This window comes from Glandiceps talaboti, chromosome 18 (genome assembly GCF_964340395.1).
Source record: "Glandiceps talaboti chromosome 18, keGlaTala1.1, whole genome shotgun sequence".
Lineage (NCBI taxonomy): Eukaryota > Metazoa > Hemichordata > Enteropneusta > Spengelidae > Glandiceps > Glandiceps talaboti.
In genome coordinates, this window is record NC_135566.1 from 11,735,020 (window position 1) to 11,754,893 (window position 19,874).

At 36.2% G+C, this 19,874-nt stretch overlaps 1 protein-coding gene across 1 annotated transcript; it reads left to right on the plus strand.

Moving 5' to 3' along the window:
* The first annotated feature begins 1,295 nt into the window (after positions 1-1,295).
* Positions 1,296-19,797, plus strand: LOC144448973 (short-chain specific acyl-CoA dehydrogenase, mitochondrial-like). Its single transcript, XM_078139362.1, has 10 exons — positions 1,296-1,355; positions 9,124-9,252; positions 10,113-10,262; positions 11,219-11,330; positions 14,274-14,425; positions 15,241-15,411; positions 16,055-16,111; positions 16,509-16,685; positions 17,643-17,699; positions 18,422-19,797. The coding sequence occupies exons 1-10, from the start codon at positions 1,296-1,298 to the stop codon at positions 18,581-18,583; spliced, it is 1,227 nt and encodes a 408-aa protein (XP_077995488.1). The 3' UTR covers positions 18,584-19,797.
* Positions 19,798-19,874: the final 77 nt, after the last annotated feature.

A 19,874-nucleotide genomic window follows, 5' to 3' on the forward strand; every position in this document is an offset into this window, starting at 1 on the left:
GATGAACTCATCTTGATTTTTTCCATCCAAATGACAGTTTTGAAGACAATTACCATTGCTAGGGATGGCGTCAAACAAGAAGATGTTGGCTATCATACTGGTTATGGCATTCTCCTATGTTATATTATACGGGTTCGTTATAAAAGGAAAGTTAGATATAAAGACTTTGGTTCCAAGGCAAGTATCGTTATTCAAAGTATAGCATTGTTGGTAGTGTTACTACTAGGTCAAAAATGATGTGATCAATCCAATAAGCACCAGTACTCGGAATTGTGTAAAGGTTGCAGTTGGGGGGGGGGGGGGCAGTTGGCTGTGTACGTATAGGCTTTGGCGTACTCTGGCGAAATCGAATTACAAACATAAATGCTACAAAAAAATCAAAAACTAATAACACGTCTAAAATGTAACAGTAGCCGCATCTACACGTAGGTCGTCCTACCTGAGGCAGTCCCAAATCCTACCTGAGGTAGGATAAATTTGTGTCTACACGTAGGAAGGTTACAGCGGAGATGTCGCGCCTTCCGTCCTGACAGTACATAGGACGAATTCAGGAGGGTTTCAGGAAACCTCTCAAAGGTGTTCTAAGTCAGGACGGTTTCAGGACAGGTTCAGGACGCGTTTGCGTCTACACGGGCTTCAAACTATCCTGAATAGTAGGTAGGATTTTTAGTGCCGTGTAGACGGGGCTACTGTTAGCGACGTCCTCTCGCGCAATGCATATTGGAACCTGAAAATAGCGGACTTGCAACCGGATCTTTCTGATTTTTCAGACTGAAATGTACAAGTTGTATAACACATTCCAGTATACAGTTTCTCTGTTTTTCGTCTATTTGTTCGCCTTTTTGTTTTCTTACTGTATATATATTGATTGCTTCCTACCACATGAATAACACGAATAATGATTTTAAATTATTGCTTTCATCTTAGACATGCCATTTCAAAACCAAGTGTGACAGAAAGGGATATTTTGCCAACTCGTAGCCAAGATTTAAAGGTGACGAAAATCGACCAGGAAGGTATATTGTCTAATGTGACACAGTCAAATAGAAGACAACGAACCGACGCGGAACTTGAACGACATGGTTTGGTAAACGAAACGGGACGAGATGTTTTGTTAACTAACACAACATTAAAATCAAATGTAGTTCCAGATTCACCATCTTGTAAACCTTCTACGCAAATTATCTTCATTAAAACCCACAAGACAGCAAGTACCACTACAAATACTGTTATACAGGGATATGGACTAAAACATGAGTTAACCTTTGCGCTGCCAAGGGGAAACCATATTTTCAATGAAAAAGCGTACTTCTCGCGTGATATGTTATTCAAGACGAAACCTCCAAGGAAAAGAGGAAAAGTCTTCAATATTTTAGCCAACCACTTAATATATAATCGAGCTGAACTTGAAAAGGTTGTACCAAATGCTAACTACATAACGATTATTCGAGAACCAGTAAGCAAATTCGAGTCTACTTTCGGCTACTATAACGTTCCAAAATTTCTGCATCTCACATCCACAAGGAATCAGAATCCTCTTGAACTCTTCATGGCGAATCCAGACTCATACTTCAGGAGATACAGAGTCGCTATGAGAAACCAACTGAGAAATGGCATGATGTTCACTTTGGGATTCAACCACAAATATGACAACGATAAGGAAATGATTGATAGAACAATACAGAAATTGGATAACGAATTAGATTTGGTTATGTTGACCGAATACTACGATGAATCTTTACTTCTGATGAAAAAATTATTGTGCTGGGATTTTGACGATATTTTGTATATCCCCAAAGGTCATCGAAGTTTTAATAGACGTTATAAAGTATCAAAGACTCTGGCTGAGCGTATCTCCAAGTGGAATGATGCTGACGTACAACTGTATAAACATTTTAATGAAACGTTTTGGAAGAAAGTGGAAGACTATGGTCCAGATTTTGACAAAGATCTGAAGAAATTTCGTGAACTGCAAAAGAAATTTTATAACGAATGTGTTGATCAAACCAAAACGAGACGTTATCAAGGTCGTGAAGATGCTCTGATCATGAGAAAAAACGCGCCAATACAGTGTGAACTAGCTTTCTTTAGAGTTTCCAATTTTCACTATATGTTACATAAAGTCTACGATGGTCGAAAGAAGTACCCAACCAAGTTTCTTGTGGGCTCGTCTAAGCCAACAAATACCGGTACCACCGTTGGCGGCGTACATTGACTGAGTGATGAGAACTTGAAGATTGATAACGTTAGTTGATTATTTGAAGAAAGACATCCTATAAACCGGAAAAAAAGAAACAACAAAGAGAATACACAACTTTATGAAACTGCCTGGGATTCCATGCCAAGGAGTTATTACTTCGTTTTCGCGAGACACTGAATAGAGAATGGCTCTAAACAAAGCAGCTCTAGAAATTGTATATAAAGGGTGCAACGGGGTTATATGTCTATGGAATGCTAAACATATATCTCGAGGTAATAGACTGTTCCACTCTCACATAACAACGATGTGTGCCAATATATTGACAATATGCAGATAAATTCTGAGAACCTAAATTGGCCATTGCAAACGTCATTTGTGTGTGTGTGTGTGTGTGTGTGTGTGTGTGTGTGTGTTTATGTATGTGTGTATGTGTTTGTTTGTGTGTGAGTGAGTGAGTGAGTGAGTGAGTGAGTGAGTGAATGAATGAATGAATGAATGAATGAATGAATGAATGAATGAATGAATGAATGAATGAATGAATGAATGAATGAATTTACCATAATTTCAAAAGCATGTCAGAACCAGAAAAATATCTGAATGAAATTACGAGTTGAAATATAGGCATGTATTGGTAAAAATGATATGTTCATGTCTAGAGGCTTGGTCTTGATTATGCTAATAAGTTTATAAGTCAGTATTTTGCAGCCTTTCAGATTGTATTCTGTATTCTTTTAAATTATGTAAAGTCACATTTGCCTATGGCCTCAGATGACAATAAACTATTCTACTAAAGTATTTTGAAGTTGTTATAAATTTGTCATTTTTAAAGTATGCATAGCTTTGTTGGTATGTCTAATTTGAAAATCTTACACAACATGGAAGTACAGCGCTATACATGGCCGTGATACTCACTATATGGGAAAGGGGAATTAATGAAAGAACTATGTTAAATAAATAAATAAATAAATAAATAAATAATTAAATAAATAAATAAATAAATAAATAAATAAATAAATAAACAGACGGACGGACGGACGGACGGACGGACGGACGGACGGACGGACGGACAGACAGACAGACAGACAGACAGACAGACAGACAGACAGACAGACAGACAGACAGACAGACAGACAGACAGACAGATTTACTAGGCTTGCCTAGGTAATGTACATGTATTTTGTTTGACATATATGCCCGATATTTATCAATAATATTTGCATGTTCATTCTATTTTATTCCCGTTGGACGATTCACCTTTAAAATACCAGTCAACCATATCTCTGAGTCAAATCAAACAAAAATCATTTGCTAATCTTGTGCGATAATTTTTTTGCAAAAGGGAAAAAAGGATAGGGTATAGTAGCACTCTGTTGTCTCTTTTCTCTGTATTCTATGCCATGATGTCCATCCCCGTTGTCTACTATACCATGGAGGTATACCCCATTCCATACATCACACAAATCGTGATAATGTATAAACATTGCAAACAGAGTAAATTTATTCGAATATTTTGTCTTGGTGGGGGAGTAATCAATGACATCGATACATATGCCCGTTTTGTCAGCATTCTGATACTTCAAGGTTTTTTTTACATGTATTTGGTACTTCCCTGACTATACCACTGCATTCACTACCGGAATAATTTCACCTTTTCATTATCGTTACAAAAAAATTCAGGTTCCAAGAGCCATCTTATAAATTTCATATAACTTATCTCCCAATACAAAGTTTAGTAATGATGCTATTTAATTTTTTCAAGTCGTATTTTACGACTTTACGCCGGCCTTTACTCATTCGTTCGTAACTTCAAACGTTTCAAAGGCTACAGTCTGCAAAGGCTAGCTTCGGGTTTCACGACAGCGCCACCTTGCAGCAGGCACTGGTCATGATACGTAACTCCCCAAAAAATCAATCCCAAGTCAGAGATATTGGGCGTATGACAACTGATTGAAATCGTGGCTGTGGAATATTGTAATTGCCCCTTTGATTATCACAAAGATATAATACTTTACACTTTAATATAACTATTTTGATATCGTTTAATATCGTGTTATCATTCTTTGAACTTTGAACTTTGACTCCAACGTTACGCAAATTCACAATGGCGGCCCTCTGGAGAAAAACGGGATCTCTGTACCGGTGCCTTGCTTCGGTAGCTAGACGCAGTGCAGGTAAGGGAGACAGTTTAATATAGACACAGACGTTAAGTTTATTCTGAGAACATTAACATTACGTAAATGTAATGCACTAATTTATATGACCATCTATACAAATAAATCATACTCGTCGCGTCGTACACGTCGCCACCCGCACCGGTGATTCCAATCACTCCATGTTTACACGTTGTCGTCAACTTAAGGTAGGAGGTGTCAAATTCGAATTACGTCAACGACGCAACTTTCGGCGCAGACTGAAACGGGCGCTGTTGTCAACATTCGAACGCGAAACAAACCCGTGTCTGGAAGTGAAGTGAAGTGTTATAATTATGTTTTCCGATCGCTGTACGTACTCTTGAATTGAAGATTTAGGGTGAACGGAAGGTAATTTCGTATGAGTTTCAGAAGTCCTTATGAAGAAAATCAGCTTTACTACCATGACTTAAAGAGGAACTGTCTTATAAAATTATACTTGATGAAATGTATGAACAACCACGCTCCCTATATTGCCGGTCAAGCAAAACATTGACGTGCGAAACAGAAAAGTTGGAGTCGGCCATATTAAAAAGATAACACCACGCCCGGTGTCTGACGCTAGAATTACACGAGTTCGCGAACTATTGCACGATTAACCGTAACGTCTGAATACATCCAAGATATTTTACGTGAGATACCCCCAGGTCATAAATGTTTGCTTCTACACAAGTCATCCAAGTTGACTCTGAGTACCCCCCCCCCCCGTACAAACAAGCAAAAACATTTTCTTTTAATCTTCTCCTTATTAGTTGCTTTGATTTCGACTGCTCGAAATGAAATTAACATGACATGACACTTGGAAACTTAAATTGCATTATTCCAAAACAATGACTTGTATGGTATTCACATGAAATTTACATACTGGCCATAATTCCATATCGCCATTAAATGGAGTACTTTGTTTGGGTTTTGCTTTGTTACTATGGTAACCAGATTTGCTATACAGATTGATTCTATGTCGTTTTGGAAGTATATCGCTCGATAGGTCAGCAGTGTCACCAGAGCTAGAAGGCGATTGATGGGGTCAAAGTAGCCCTAGGTCAATCATTTGATTGTTTGTGCGCGTTTTCTCAAACCATTGATGTCCCATCGGTGCTAAAACCATATTTGTCATTACAAGAAAAACAACAATGATAATTATTAGAAACCGTACGACCGATCGTGGAGAAAAAAAAGTGAAAAAGCTACTTCTCGTATGACCAATTGTTGACAATCGACAGTGAAAACAAAAATACTTCTTCTTCACTGGGCCATGACCGTGCGACCGGTCGTGGACAGCAATGGAACCCCCGGCCATTACACATCCCTGTATCAGTATAGTAACGTCCTGCCAATTTAAAATTACTGAATTTATAGTTTGTTTTTCAGTAGATGTATTCGACCAAATATAGATTATTTTTCAGTTGTCTCGCCAACTATAGTATGTCACTAGTCACACTAACTCTATTGAGTGTTTACATATCATACATAAAGCCTACAGTTCAAATTGCAACAAATCATACAAGTTGTATAAAAACTATCTACATTTCTACATTGTCTCCCCATGAAAGAAGTACCCATGGTAAAATTAATAAGATTTCAATGAGGGGTTCTACCCAAAATCAATAAATACATCTAGTAGTGTAGCTTTTGGGCCTCACAGTGTGTGCAATGCCACTTTATCATGTGACTAGGTACGTATACTGCATGCCGGGTTCAGTGGATCAACAGGTACTGATGTGGTTATTTCTATTTCATAGTGACCACACTCCGGAATATAACACTAGCAATTTCCTTACATGAAATCAACATTTAACTGTTTCAACAATGTGAGAATGAGATATATGGTGCAAGATCAATATATATTTCAAATCAATGTAGGATGAAAAATTAAATTCTTTTACTTTTGGGGTGTTTTTTTTTAGTTGTCTAGTTCTCATCCTACAGAAACGATTTTACTTTTTAATGGGTCTGTTTGTACCCCTAAACATGCAATTATTTCTTTTTTAAAAATATCCCCTAAATTGAGAAATGGAAGAATTTTCACTATAGCACAGCACTAAAATGAAGTGTCAACAAAAGATCTATTTTTCCTCACTACATACAGGCTTTGTATTCATAGTACGTGTATTACTACATACTGATTTGAAATTGGATGGACATTTTTAATTTTGGCCAATTAAGTTGGGGGGGACTAAATGTTTTTAGCTTTTTATCCTACATTGAACTATTGACACCCCTAATGTGTTGATTTATCATACATAATTATGTACTGACAGAACTTTCCCTTGGCACCCATGTGTTCCAGTATTATGAAATTTCATGTGAATTGTGTCCAAAAATGTTGAAATTTGGAAGGGGGAGGGGTCATAATTATGAATATTATGGCCACTTTGGCTTTGGGAGAAATACCTAAACTCTACACATGAATAGTTCAGTTGATTTATCATACATATGAACTGACAGAAATATACCTTGGTGCTTGTGTGTTCCAATATTATACAATGTCAAGTGATTTTTGTTCAAAATGTTGAAATTTTGATGGGGTGGGGGTTAACATCTTTTACTGGCATTTTAAAGTTAGCATACACACAATGATTTTTGTTGTATAATTATGAAGAGGCATTGGTACATTATACACATGTGCAAAGTTAAACAAGCTCATTTTAATTTTTGTCAAAATTCAACAATATTTCATTAAAAAATTCTGTCAAAAATGTCTAAATTTAGATGGGGTGTGGGGTTACAATTTCAATTCTAGAATTTAAACGGATGTGGTGACCCACTATTATTTTGTCATTGATAAATAGCTGGAATAATACATTGTACACATACAGCATATAAAAATAATCTATCACAGACTTTTATCCTTTTTTGCAGTTTTCTTACATTTTTCTTTAAAAATCGTAAAGCAGCTGGGGATAAAATAACATAGCATTTTATGAAATAATGAAAAGAAATTACAAACAAATATGTCTGGACATAATACACATTGCACTAAAATATGTAAGTTCATTAAGTGCTCCAGGGATAATCTTTAATGGTCAAAAATTGTGATGTAGTTAATTGTTGTATATCTACTTATTTTGACCCAAAACAATATGTGTAGATACAAGAAACGGTCATTATCTTGAAAACAAAGGTGGTGACATAGTATTTTCTTTGCATTTTTTACATATTCAGATATCACTGCTTAGGTATGCAAAGTATAAGAAAAATCTATCGACTTTTTGAATTTGACACCTCCCCCCTTAACTCGGCATCATTTTTTTACGTAACGTTTCTGTTGGCTTGTTCTTAAAATTTGCTCCACAAGTTGGAAATCATTATATCCATATCAGTTTAATAAATATTGGAATAATGACGAACTGACGGAACTCACTACACAGTTAGGGCGTAACATGTCTACAAGTTCGTCACAAGTCGTTCACTGTTCAGACAGTTGGCCGAGTTGCAGGTTTTCCACCCGTTACATGCATTTAGACAATAGAAATGATTTGCGGTTTTATTTTCTTTTTGCCACAACTGGTCGACATGGTCATCCCACTTAAATGGGTTTTTTTCTGGTCACAACTCCAACCAGCAGACTACCAACATAACATATCAATATCTTCATCTTTTTTGAATTATCATCAGTGTCAAGAAGTGTCAAGAAGACAGCTCTTTCTTGTTAAACAATGTGTAAAATGTTGTTATTGTACGTACAATAACAAACTTTTTAATCCTTTTGCATCTTTTTGCAGTGTATTGAGTTATGAACATGGACTTAGTATATGTTCTTTTGCATTATTTTTTCAAGTAGAAAAACATAGTGAAGCAGTTTTATCAAATAAAAATCCAAAATAAATACAAAATTCTCATCCATATGGCCACTTTAATACCACTTGATATGAATTGTGTTGGTAGTGACTCAAGGAACCAAAAAGAAAAACAAAGGCTAACAAACAACATTTTAAGTATCAAAACATTAATATGACAACTTTAATTAAAGTGTCCCATGTATACTATAGTCAGAAAGAATACATTTTAAGTTTTTACCATGTCAAGCTATCAAATGATACTAATTTTTTTATTTACCAAATTTTGTAATACTTTAAATTTAACAGTTATAGAGTAAATGAGGTGAATATTATTTTTAACTGTTGATCCCTTCTATGTATTGATTGTTGCAATAAGGAATTAAACTAATTCTTTCATATGCCATCTTTGATTGTTCACAGGTGGATCTACATGTGTGTAGATGTAATTTTTGTTCACAAAATACCATTCTATATCACACAAGCATGACTTTACAATGTAGGTTCATATGGATGTTTGTAACATCTGTAACTTTACACACCCTGTAAGAGTATGCCTCCAAATGGAAATTTTTCATTTTGTCAATATACAGCAGTGACAATTCTCGGTACCTGCAATAGTATTTTAACCCATGCCAATAGGTCAAAATAGAACAGGAAGGTTGACTAATTCTCAGTGCGCCTATAGTAATGTATGTGAAGCGCTTGGAGGATATGGTATGGTGTCGACCAAGAAATCGAATGTTCATTATTTTTATGATGCACCTAGGCAGTAATATTCTATTTCAGGTACTGAGAATTAAAAACTAAAACATAAATAAACCGTACAGTTATAAATAGTTACAAACAAATTTCATGATCACTTTTTCATGATCATAGTCTCACTGATATACCATAGGATGTTACGACACCTTTTTTTTTCTTTTTTTCCGCAGTATGTCAGACTCAGTGCTCTGTGCATTCACTGATAGATCTTCCAGAAACACATGATATGCTTCGGAAGACATGCCGAGACTTTGCAGACAATGAATTGAAGCCAATTGCAGGAATGTTGGACAAGGAACACAAATATCCAGTTGAACAAGTAAGATATACTCGCTATAAGAACACAATTATCCAGTTGAACAAGTATGTTTTACTCTCTATAAGAACACAAATATCCAGTTGAACAAGTACGTTTTACTCTTAATAAGAACAAAGATATCCAGTTGAACAAGTACGTTTTACTCTCTATAAGAACACAAATATCCAGTTGAACAAGTACGTTTTACTCTCTATAAGAACACAAATATCCAGTTGAACAAGTACGTTTTACTCTATAAGAATACAAATATCCAGTTGAACAAGTACGTTTTACTCTCTATAAGAACACAAATATCCCGTTGAACAAGTACGTTTTACTCTCTATAAGAACACAAATATCCAGTTGAACAAGTACGTTTTACTCTCTATAAGAACACAAATATCCAGTTGAACAAGTACGTTTTACTCTCTATAAGAACACAAATATCCAGTTGAACAAGTAAGATATACTCTCTATAAGAACACAAATATCCAGTTGAACAAGTACGTTTTACTCTCTATAAGAACAAAGATATCCAGTTGAACAAGTACGTTTTACTCTCTATAAGAACACAAATATCCCGTTGAACAAGTACGTTTTACTCTCTATAAGAACAAAGATATCCTGCTGAACAAGTTTTATTCTCTATAAGAAATATCCATGCCTTTACATGTAAGTGACCACAACTTGAAAGATGGACATTTTGTGGACTTCAACCTTTACTAGTCTATATGGTGTGTGTTCAGTGTCACTCTGGTTTTCCTATGCAAAACACATACTATACTAGTACAGTTGTACACTTATAAGTTTTGTCTGGCAGCCCAAATTGCTGGTAATAGAACTAACACCACTATTTTTCTCTCTCTTTATTTTTTTCACAGGTGAAGAAAATGGGAGAGCTTGGTTTAATGTCAATCATTGTACCTGAGAAGTATGGTGGTACTGGACTGGATTACTTAGCCTATGCTATAGCAATGGAAGAAATCAGTAGAGGTTGTGCTTCATGTGGATGTATCATGAGTGTAAATAATGTAAGGTTAACTGTTATGTGGTTTACTCTGTAAAATAATAGGTCATATCAAGGTGGTTAAACAGTGTGTATAGTATAGTGTCTTCCGTCGCTATGGTTTCCGATCTCAAGTACTGTACTAGAAGGTGGGGGGGGACATCTGGTAACATTGACATACTTCAGAAACACTGGTATACACTGAGACACACACACACACACACACACACACACACACACACACACACACACACACACACATATGCATGCATGCATGCGCACACACACACAAACGTACAAACAAAGACACAAACACTGTCACATGTGCGTGTGCGTGTGTGCGCATGTGTGTGTGTGTGTGTGTGTGTGTGTGTGTGTGTGTGTGTGTGTGTGTGTGTGCGTGTGTCTATACTGTACGTGATGTTTTTTTATTTAATTTCGAATAATTGGAAGATTAGCCAGTCTGGCTGAAATTATCTCAAATAAAAATAAAGTGAATAATGATAATAATAATGATAACATAATTTGTATTGTAAGACTAAAACCCTTCAGATTGGACAACACAGCCATTACTCAAACTAAATATAGCATGTAAACATTGTAACAGCCCTCATTAAAGAGTAAATTAATGTGGAATATGGTAATGTTACATAAAAATGTCAGTATTTCCCAGTTTCATAATATCCAATTATATATCTGTACATGTAGTGTTACAATCTGATATCATAACTAGGCAAAGCCTGTAAGCTCGCGCAGGGTAGATTCATTTGTGACCGGCTGCCACACAGTGATATTGAAGATAGTGCCCTCCGCCTGAAGAATGCGCATAGCATATAGAATGCACATGCGCAGTCATTGTAAAACCACCAAAAAACTTTGCATAGTATATAGGACATACATGTGTACTAGTCACTGAGTGAATCTGCTGCATGAGCTGTCAAAGCTTCCTGCTGTAATTTGAGGTTACTTTTGATTTTACAGAGTCTTTATCTAGCTCCTATCCTACAGTTTGGTAATGAAGCACAGAAGGAGCAGTATATCACACCATTTGTAAACGGAGACAGAGTAGGTTGTTTTGGACTCAGTGAACCCGGTATGTCAACTGTTCTTCATATGTTTAAAATAAGGCAAATATAAAATAAATTGTGTGTTTCCAATAACCTGACCGACCCTAGTTTAAGCTGCTGACTCTAAAAACTTTTTTCGTGTGTATACTGGTATCAAAATGATTATGTGACTAATCATAATGCAAAGCTTTTATTACTACTGTCGAGGTACACAAAACATTTTAAACATTCAGAACAAAAAGAAAAGAAATTCTTTGTCTTTTTGACCTTTATGCAAGTGTTTTCTTACCCCAGTGATGTCTGTATATATTTCATCAAACTATCAGTATCACAGAAGGGTATTCTTAGACTAAGATACGTCGTGACATTTCACCCTCACCGGCCTCCTCTCACTAGGGCCTGATGTGTGAGGGCACCCCATAACGGCGTACCTTACAGACTAGGGTATTCTAACCAACATTTCATTTGGTTTTTGGGTTGAAACAATATTTTTCAAAACTAAAAACATTTAAAAAGAACCTACCTACCGTATTTTCTGAGGCCATGTTATCAGGAACACAAAAATTATTTTTTTATGCCCATTATGATGAAAATGTTTCTTTGAGCCATCAGTAGATATTATTGTTCTCCAAAAGTTTTTTTTTCTTTTTTAGCTGAGGAAAATATGGGTTTTGTTGCTATAAGTCAAAGATGTGTAATGACAAAAAAAACCTTAGGTTACAAGTATTTGTGAATGAATGAAGAAAAACTTTAGGGAATAGCAAAGTTATACTTGTACAAGCATAATACTAGTCTGGAATCCAATGTGATCTCTAACAAAACCACAAGTCCCTCAATCAGCACAAAAAGTTGTTCATACAATCAACTATTGTAATGACATAAACAGTGTATAAGTAGCATCCTGAGCTGACAAATATACCATATTTGGATATTACATATTACTGCCCCAATAAACACTAACTTTATGAGGGACTGTGTTATTGGTTCAAAATTTGTGATTGATTTAACAAAGACATGATGTTAATGACTGTGTGGGTGGCTGTGGATGAATTTTAAATTGCATCTCATGCATCTCAGGACTTGTAGAGTAAGGACTTTGGCTATACTGTGAATGAAGGTGTAACTAGACTAGGAACTAGACTAGCATAATACATACACTGAGTTGGCTTATGTCTATCTTATCAGCAGCAAGTCAAAAAGATGTTATATAATCAAGCATGTATATTTGGTTTTAAAAATGATTCACCTTCTTGATAACATCAGGCACTGATTCAATACCTGCACATCACGTATGATATATACACTGGAAAATAAAGTTTGTATGCTGACATAAAATTAAGCAAGTATGATTCAATACTGATATTTTGTATTGCTTAAAGAGACAAAAGTGGATTATGACCACAAGACAGAACAAACAAGATTTTTACCAGTATTTGTATTTGTAAACCAACCCCAGACCTCAAGTTGTGTGCGAGTCCCTTTCTGTCTTCATGCTATCCATAGCATACATACTGAAGTAGTCTAGTTCCTATACGATATCCTTACGATTTACTCCGCTACTACATGATTTAATCACACTCTACTCGAGACCACATTGGCATCCAAACTAAATACATGTACTGAAGATACATTATGCTGTTACATTACATGTCACATTTAATGCCTTTAAACTCCAAAATTCGAGGCCTTACAGAATTCACATTTTTGAATCCTTATGGTATATCATCAGATATGTAGAAATCTATTTTCAAGTTCATGAGTTCCTCAAACATGACCATTTAAATTTTGGAAGGTTTGGTATTACATAATGTTATTGCCGTTTGATCTTCGGTCATTTGTACTCACTTGCCTTCCTTAACATTGACTTGTTGATTAAGACTAACATCCAATTGCTGTCATCCAACATGTACTATTTACTTCAATTACTATAAAATGAATTGCATATACTGGTAGGTATTAAGCCAAACTAAGCCACATTATGTAAACGATGCTCACTCTTACGATATGATAAGCACACAGAGTTCACTCTCAGGTTAGAACTCGCACCCTTAAAAGCAACCTTCTGTCACTTGTTGTATCAGAAGAACACCCGAGGTCGAGCAGCTAGACTAGAGCAGTGTCTACTACAGTTAGTTTGAATGCTAACAATGTGGTTCTTATATTCTAGGTAACAGTAGTGATGCAGGAGCTGTGTCTACTACAGTTAGTTTGAATGCTAACAATTTGGTTCTTATATTCTAGGTAACGGTAGTGATGCAGGAGCTGTGTCTACTACAGTTAGTATGAAGGCTAACAATGTGGTTTTTATTAGTCCCTGCCGGACGGGGACATGTGGATTGGGTTCCGTCTGTCCGTGCGTGCGTGCGTGCGTCCGTCCGTCCAGAGCTGTTTCTTGGAGATGCTGAGATCGATTTTTTTCAAACTTGGTACAGGGGCAACATACTATGGCATACATATGCATGTCGATTTGTTTCGTGATACGATCCAATATGGCTGCCTTGCAGCCATTTTGTTTGCGAATTTTCCCTGTCTAAAGCCATAACTCAGACATGCTTGAACAGATCTCACTCAAAGTTGGTATTAGGACAGTGTTCTATCACATACATGTGCATATTCATTGTTGTCATGATACAATCCAATATAGCTGCCTGGCAGCCATTTTGTTTGCAAATTTTCCATGTCCAAAGCCAAAAAAAAAAACTCAGACATGCTTGAACAGATCTCATTCAAAGTTGGTATTAGGACAGTGTTTTATGACATACATGTGCATATCCATTTTCCTCATGTTACAATCTGATATGGCTGCCTGGCAGCCATTTTGTTTGCGCAGTTTTCATGTTCCTTAAAACCCAATCATAGCGGGTACTATGTCATTCTCAATGACTTGTATTCTAGGTAACGGTAGTGATGCAGGAGCAGCATCTACTACAGGTAGTTTGAATGCTAATAATTTGGTTTTTATATTGTAGGTAACGGTAGTGATGCAGGAGCAGCATCTACTACAGCTAATTTGAATGGAAGTAGTTGGATACTGAATGGAACCAAAGCTTGGATTACCAATGGTTATGAGTCAGAAGCAGCTGTAGTCTTTGCCACTACAGACAAGTCATTAAAACACAAGGTAATAGATAAAGCCCTCTCACTTTTCAGTCAGTGTTTGCTAAATTTTGAAAAAAAAAGTATGTACACAAAATTTTGACTGGTAACATTTCTATTCATCTTATTAGTTGAATAATGACTAACCCCTTCACTCATTTTTAACACCAGTTTTATGTCCATATGTATGTTATGATTCATTTCTGGACCTGTTTACTTGTCTTTCAACAAAAATGTTTGATTTATGGGATATTGATAGGAGTTGGTCTTTAGATGGTCAGCAAGTAATAACTAAGATAAGTTGAAGAATGACTACCTTGTAAGGATGTACCACTACCATATAAGGATGAACTCCTATTATGTAAAGATAAAGTACTACCATATAAGGATATACCACTACCATATTAGGATATACCATACCATATAAAGTTATACAACTCATATAATGAACTGCTATAATAATATATAAAGATATATCACTACCATATAAAGATATACCACTACCATATTAGGATATACCACTACCATATTAGGATATACCTCTACCATATTAGGATATACCACTACCATATTAGGAGATACCTCTACCATATAAAGTTATGCCACTCGTATTAGGATTAACTACTATTATGTAAAGATATATCACTACCATATAAAGATATACCACTACCATATTAGGATATACCACTACCATATTAGGATATACCACTATCATATAAGGATATACTGGTAATCTACAGCATCCATAAACATCATCATCATCATCATCATCATCATCATCATCATTGTACCAAATCCTACTAAGGGGCTTAGACTATCTCTTGTTATTTTTCGTTATAGGGTATAAGTTCATTTATCATACCAAAGCCTACAGAAGGACTATCTCTCGGCAAGAAAGAAGATAAACTTGGAATTAGAGCTACCTCAACTACATATCTGATATTTGAAGATGCAGAAATCCCCAGGGAAAACTTACTTGGTCAACCAGGATTTGGATTCAAAATTGCAATGGTGAGTTACAGTGATGACTGTGGGTAAGCACAAGATGTAGCAGAAATTATTAACCAATAGGGAATACAAAATGGTGTGATGTGATGTATGTGACTTGACCTGACTTTGACCTGACCTGACCTGACCTGACCTGACCTGACCTGACGTGATGTGATATAATGTAAGGTAACAAGCATGATACAATGTTGTCTGATTCAATTTTGTTTTCAATGTATATGCATGTGCCGTCAGTATGTCATCTGTGTGATATGAATAATATTTTACAAACTAAATTTGTCATCAGTGGTGATGTTACTGTGGTGGTGGTGGTGGTGGTGGTGGTGGTGGTAGTGGTGGTGGTGGTGGTGGTGGTGGTGGTGGTGGTGGTGGTGGTGGTGGTACTGGTGGTGGTGGTGGTGGTGGTGGTGGTACTGGTTGTGTTGGTATTGGGGTTGTTTTGGTGGTACTGGTGGTGGTGGTAGGGGTGGTTGTGATAGCATTGGCAGTGGCGGCAAAGATGATGATGATGATGATGATGATGATGATGATGATGATGATGATGATGATGATGATGATGATGATAACTACATGTATACTATGGTAAATTCTTTATCACAAAACATAACTAAAATCTAAATAAATTTCCTCTGTATTTACCCACTAGATGACTTTAGATGCTGGCAGGATAGGAATTGCAGGTCAGGCTCTAGGTATTGCACAGGTAAGTAGATATTGTATATATAGAAGTCACAATATTATTTGCACTTTCTGCAACTGTTTTGCTAGATGTAATGATTCTTTATTTATATTCACATACACCCTGAACAGTATTGAATTCCCCTTTGGAATAAACATACTTGTATAGTAGCACAGTATGTTGCAATATATCCGATCAAATTGATTTCTGTGTCAGAACCCAAAAAAATGATGCGCCCAAAAAATCACAATTTCCACTTAATACTACTTCTATAATAGCTAAAATAGACCTCCAATTCACATTTACAATGTCTAATTATTGGTATTTTAACAATTTTCGGTAAATATCTTGTTCGTTGTCAAGTTTGAAAAAAGTAAGATTTCACCAAAGCATATTATCTGTTTGGTTTGACACTGTACAGGCAGCTCTAGATTGTGCAGCAGAGTATTCATTGAAACGAGAGGCATTTGGTAGACCCATCGCTAAGTTACAAGCAATACAGTTGAAACTAGCTGAGATGGAAGTCCAAATAGAAAGTGCCAGATTACTAACATGGAAATCAGCTATGCTGAAAGATGCGGATAGACCCTTTAGTAAGGTATGTATTCCTGATGGCCAACATCTAGGCTTTACGCCTTCAGTGTTATTAGTTGTTTGTGAGGCAGAAGTGGGGCAGAAGTCAATCACCATCAATTCTTGGTGACTGGTGCTTGTTTGAGGCTTGTCGTTTGCTCATAGGCAAGGTATGCTTGTGACATCAAAGCAGAATGATGAAGGCTTGAATTCCACTCTTGAGTTTTCCTCTAGATTTGCCATCATTTTCTATTTTCTCAGCCATAATGACTCTGGCATGTTTGCCAGTGAAAGTGCACATAACAAAGTCAATAGGTAGTATATACATTTGTAAATGACTACAGACCAATATAGTAAGCTATGAGTGGTATATACATACTATGTAACATATGAAGGGGACTGACTACCATAGATATAAATTTGTATTCAGGTTAGAGTTAGGTCTATTGTGTTAGGGTGAGAAATAAGGATGGCCCACTACCTTGAACCTAATTTCAAGCATCTGCAATATAGGCCTCCCAAGGGCATGATTTATTAGCTTAGAAATCACTCAAAAGCCAATGCTCAACAGGACAGTATGGATCACATCTTTCAATAACAGTGTCTAATTAGTTGTATCAGTGTCAGATTCTAGTATTAATTAATAGTTATAAAGACTGCATTTCACAATAATTTCAGGAACAAGTCCTCAGATATCCTTATTTTCCGTCTGTTTGATTCTATTTAGAGATTACGATTTCCCCAAACATAATTAATAACCTAAATTTAATAGAACTAAGAGAAAATAGGAAAGAATCAGACAGTCGACTCAATATATATTTTGTGTGATAAGGTGTAAGGCACAGGAGCCAAAGGTATCTCTAGAGGGCGCCATTTTAATAACCTAGATGCATAGATGGATATATAGATTGTGGAGGAAGCAGCCCACACCTCCATGTGTATAGATATCCTGTTTTATCAATGTATACATCTTTCTTAACAGGAAGCTGCCATGGCTAAGTTAGCAGCATCAGAAGCAGCAACAAGAGTTGCTCATCAGGTAAGCGACATGTGTTGTGTTGTGTTGGGTTGTGTTGTGTAGTGTTGTGTTGGGTTGGGTTGGGTTGGGTTTTGTTGGGTTGGGTTGAGTTGGGTTGAGTTGGGTTGTGTTGTATTGAGTTGAGTTGGGTTTCGTTGGGTTGTGTTGGGCTGTGTAGTGTTGGGCTGTGCTGTGTTGTGTCATGTTGTGTCATTTCATGTCGTGTCGTGTCATATTGTGTTGTGTTGTGTCGTTCGTGTTTTCACTAGTGTATAAATATTAAGTGTACACTTACAAACACTAGAACTAGTAGAAGTACCATAGTGAAGGACATGACACATAGCTCTAATAGTAAATCATACCCCACCTCTTGAATAAACATTACCTCCATACAGTTGTAAGTTCAAATGTCGTATACAATTTTAACAAAAAGAAATAGTCTATATATCTGTTGTCAACCAGTTCTGTTGTCTTTCATTGTATACAATTGTATGCAGTTTTTAAAACAATCTGACCAGTCTGTACATAGACTTGTAAGAGAAGTCAATCACACATAATTTGTTCCCGTTGGAGTATATCAGAAAATATGTTGTTTTAGGTATCAACCTCTGGAAGTGGACACTCACAGTTGTTACTGGTATATTGTCCTTGACCACATGTGTTGTCTTAAACTAAGTGTAACACAGAAAACATAACATAGGAATAAGGAACCTTGATTATAAGTGTTTGGTTTATCCCTCTAGGCCATGCAGGTCCTTGGTGGAATGGGATATGTAACTGACATGCCAGCTGAAAGGCACTATAGGGATGCAAGGATAACTGAAATCTATGAAGGAACAAGTGAAATACAGAAATTGGTCATCGCTGGACAAACTATCAAAGAATATCAACAAATGATGCACTAGATTGAGACAGGCAGACAGACAGGTAGACAGACAGGCAGATGGACAGACAGGTGAGGCAGGCAGGCAGATGAGACAGACAAGCAGACAGACAGACAGACGGACAGATATACAAACAAACAGACACTGACAGGTAGAGACAGACATATTGATATTAAATGGTGCATAAACACACATGGTGACTTTCATAACTGCTGTATTTGACAAAATATTGAAAGAACAGCATTCATAGAAATAGCATTCCATAGAAATAAGAAAGTTTTGATCTAAGGCCAACTTCACAAGCAACAAACCAAGACAACATTTGGTGTAAACAAACTTAACAAAACCAATGTGAGCAAATATCTCTATTTCCAAAATACATTTGAGAGAAAGACTACTCACTAAGTACAACTATTTACCTCAATATGATGGTAACAACAGCCTTGCTATGCTTGGTTTCATTTTTTTTTGTCCAGACAAGATTTATATGTACAACCATAAACCCTCCACCAACCTAAGCTATGGTACAGCAAGTGACAGGCAAGCATTTACAAGCAAAACTTGTTACGAACAGGGAAAGTAAATAAACTGGTTGCCCGTCGCTGGTTGTATTATGTGTATGACAACAGTGAAAGATATTCCTGCCTAGTATTTAGTCATTGACTTTTGTTCCCATCATAACTAGTATTTCCCGTAACGATATGTATTCAAACTTAAAATTAGATTACAATTTCTCTCAGTATCATTTAACCCACCACCACAGATAGGTTTAAGTCCATCATGATATCTTTGATGAATGAATTAATTTTTAAGTTTTGATTTTTTTATAATTTGGTAAGGGTCTGTCTAATGGGATATACAAGGTGTATACTACTATTCACCATATAATCTGGTAATATGGATTTCCTGTCTTCAATGTCAGTATTCAGAATTCACCATATGCATATACCCCCCTAATTAGTGTGCCCTCTAAGCCAATTTGACTCACCACAGATGCACACAATTTCTAGTGATGCACCGAAATTCGGTGTTCCCCTATCTCTTATACTATGTGGTGACTCACAAGAAATGCCATTTTCTCATTTTGACTCACAACAACAAAATTTGGCTGTCATTAGAGGGCACACTGGCCCAAATAAAATATACATAGTGTATTATAGAATCGTCATCTATATACCATGCGATGCAATGTACTATTAACTTGAGACAGATTGTACAATATTTTATCATTTTATCCTGCAATAATCAATGCAAGGTTTGCAGTTTACTGACATTATTTTCTGGTGTTATTGTGATTTGTTTATTTCAAAAG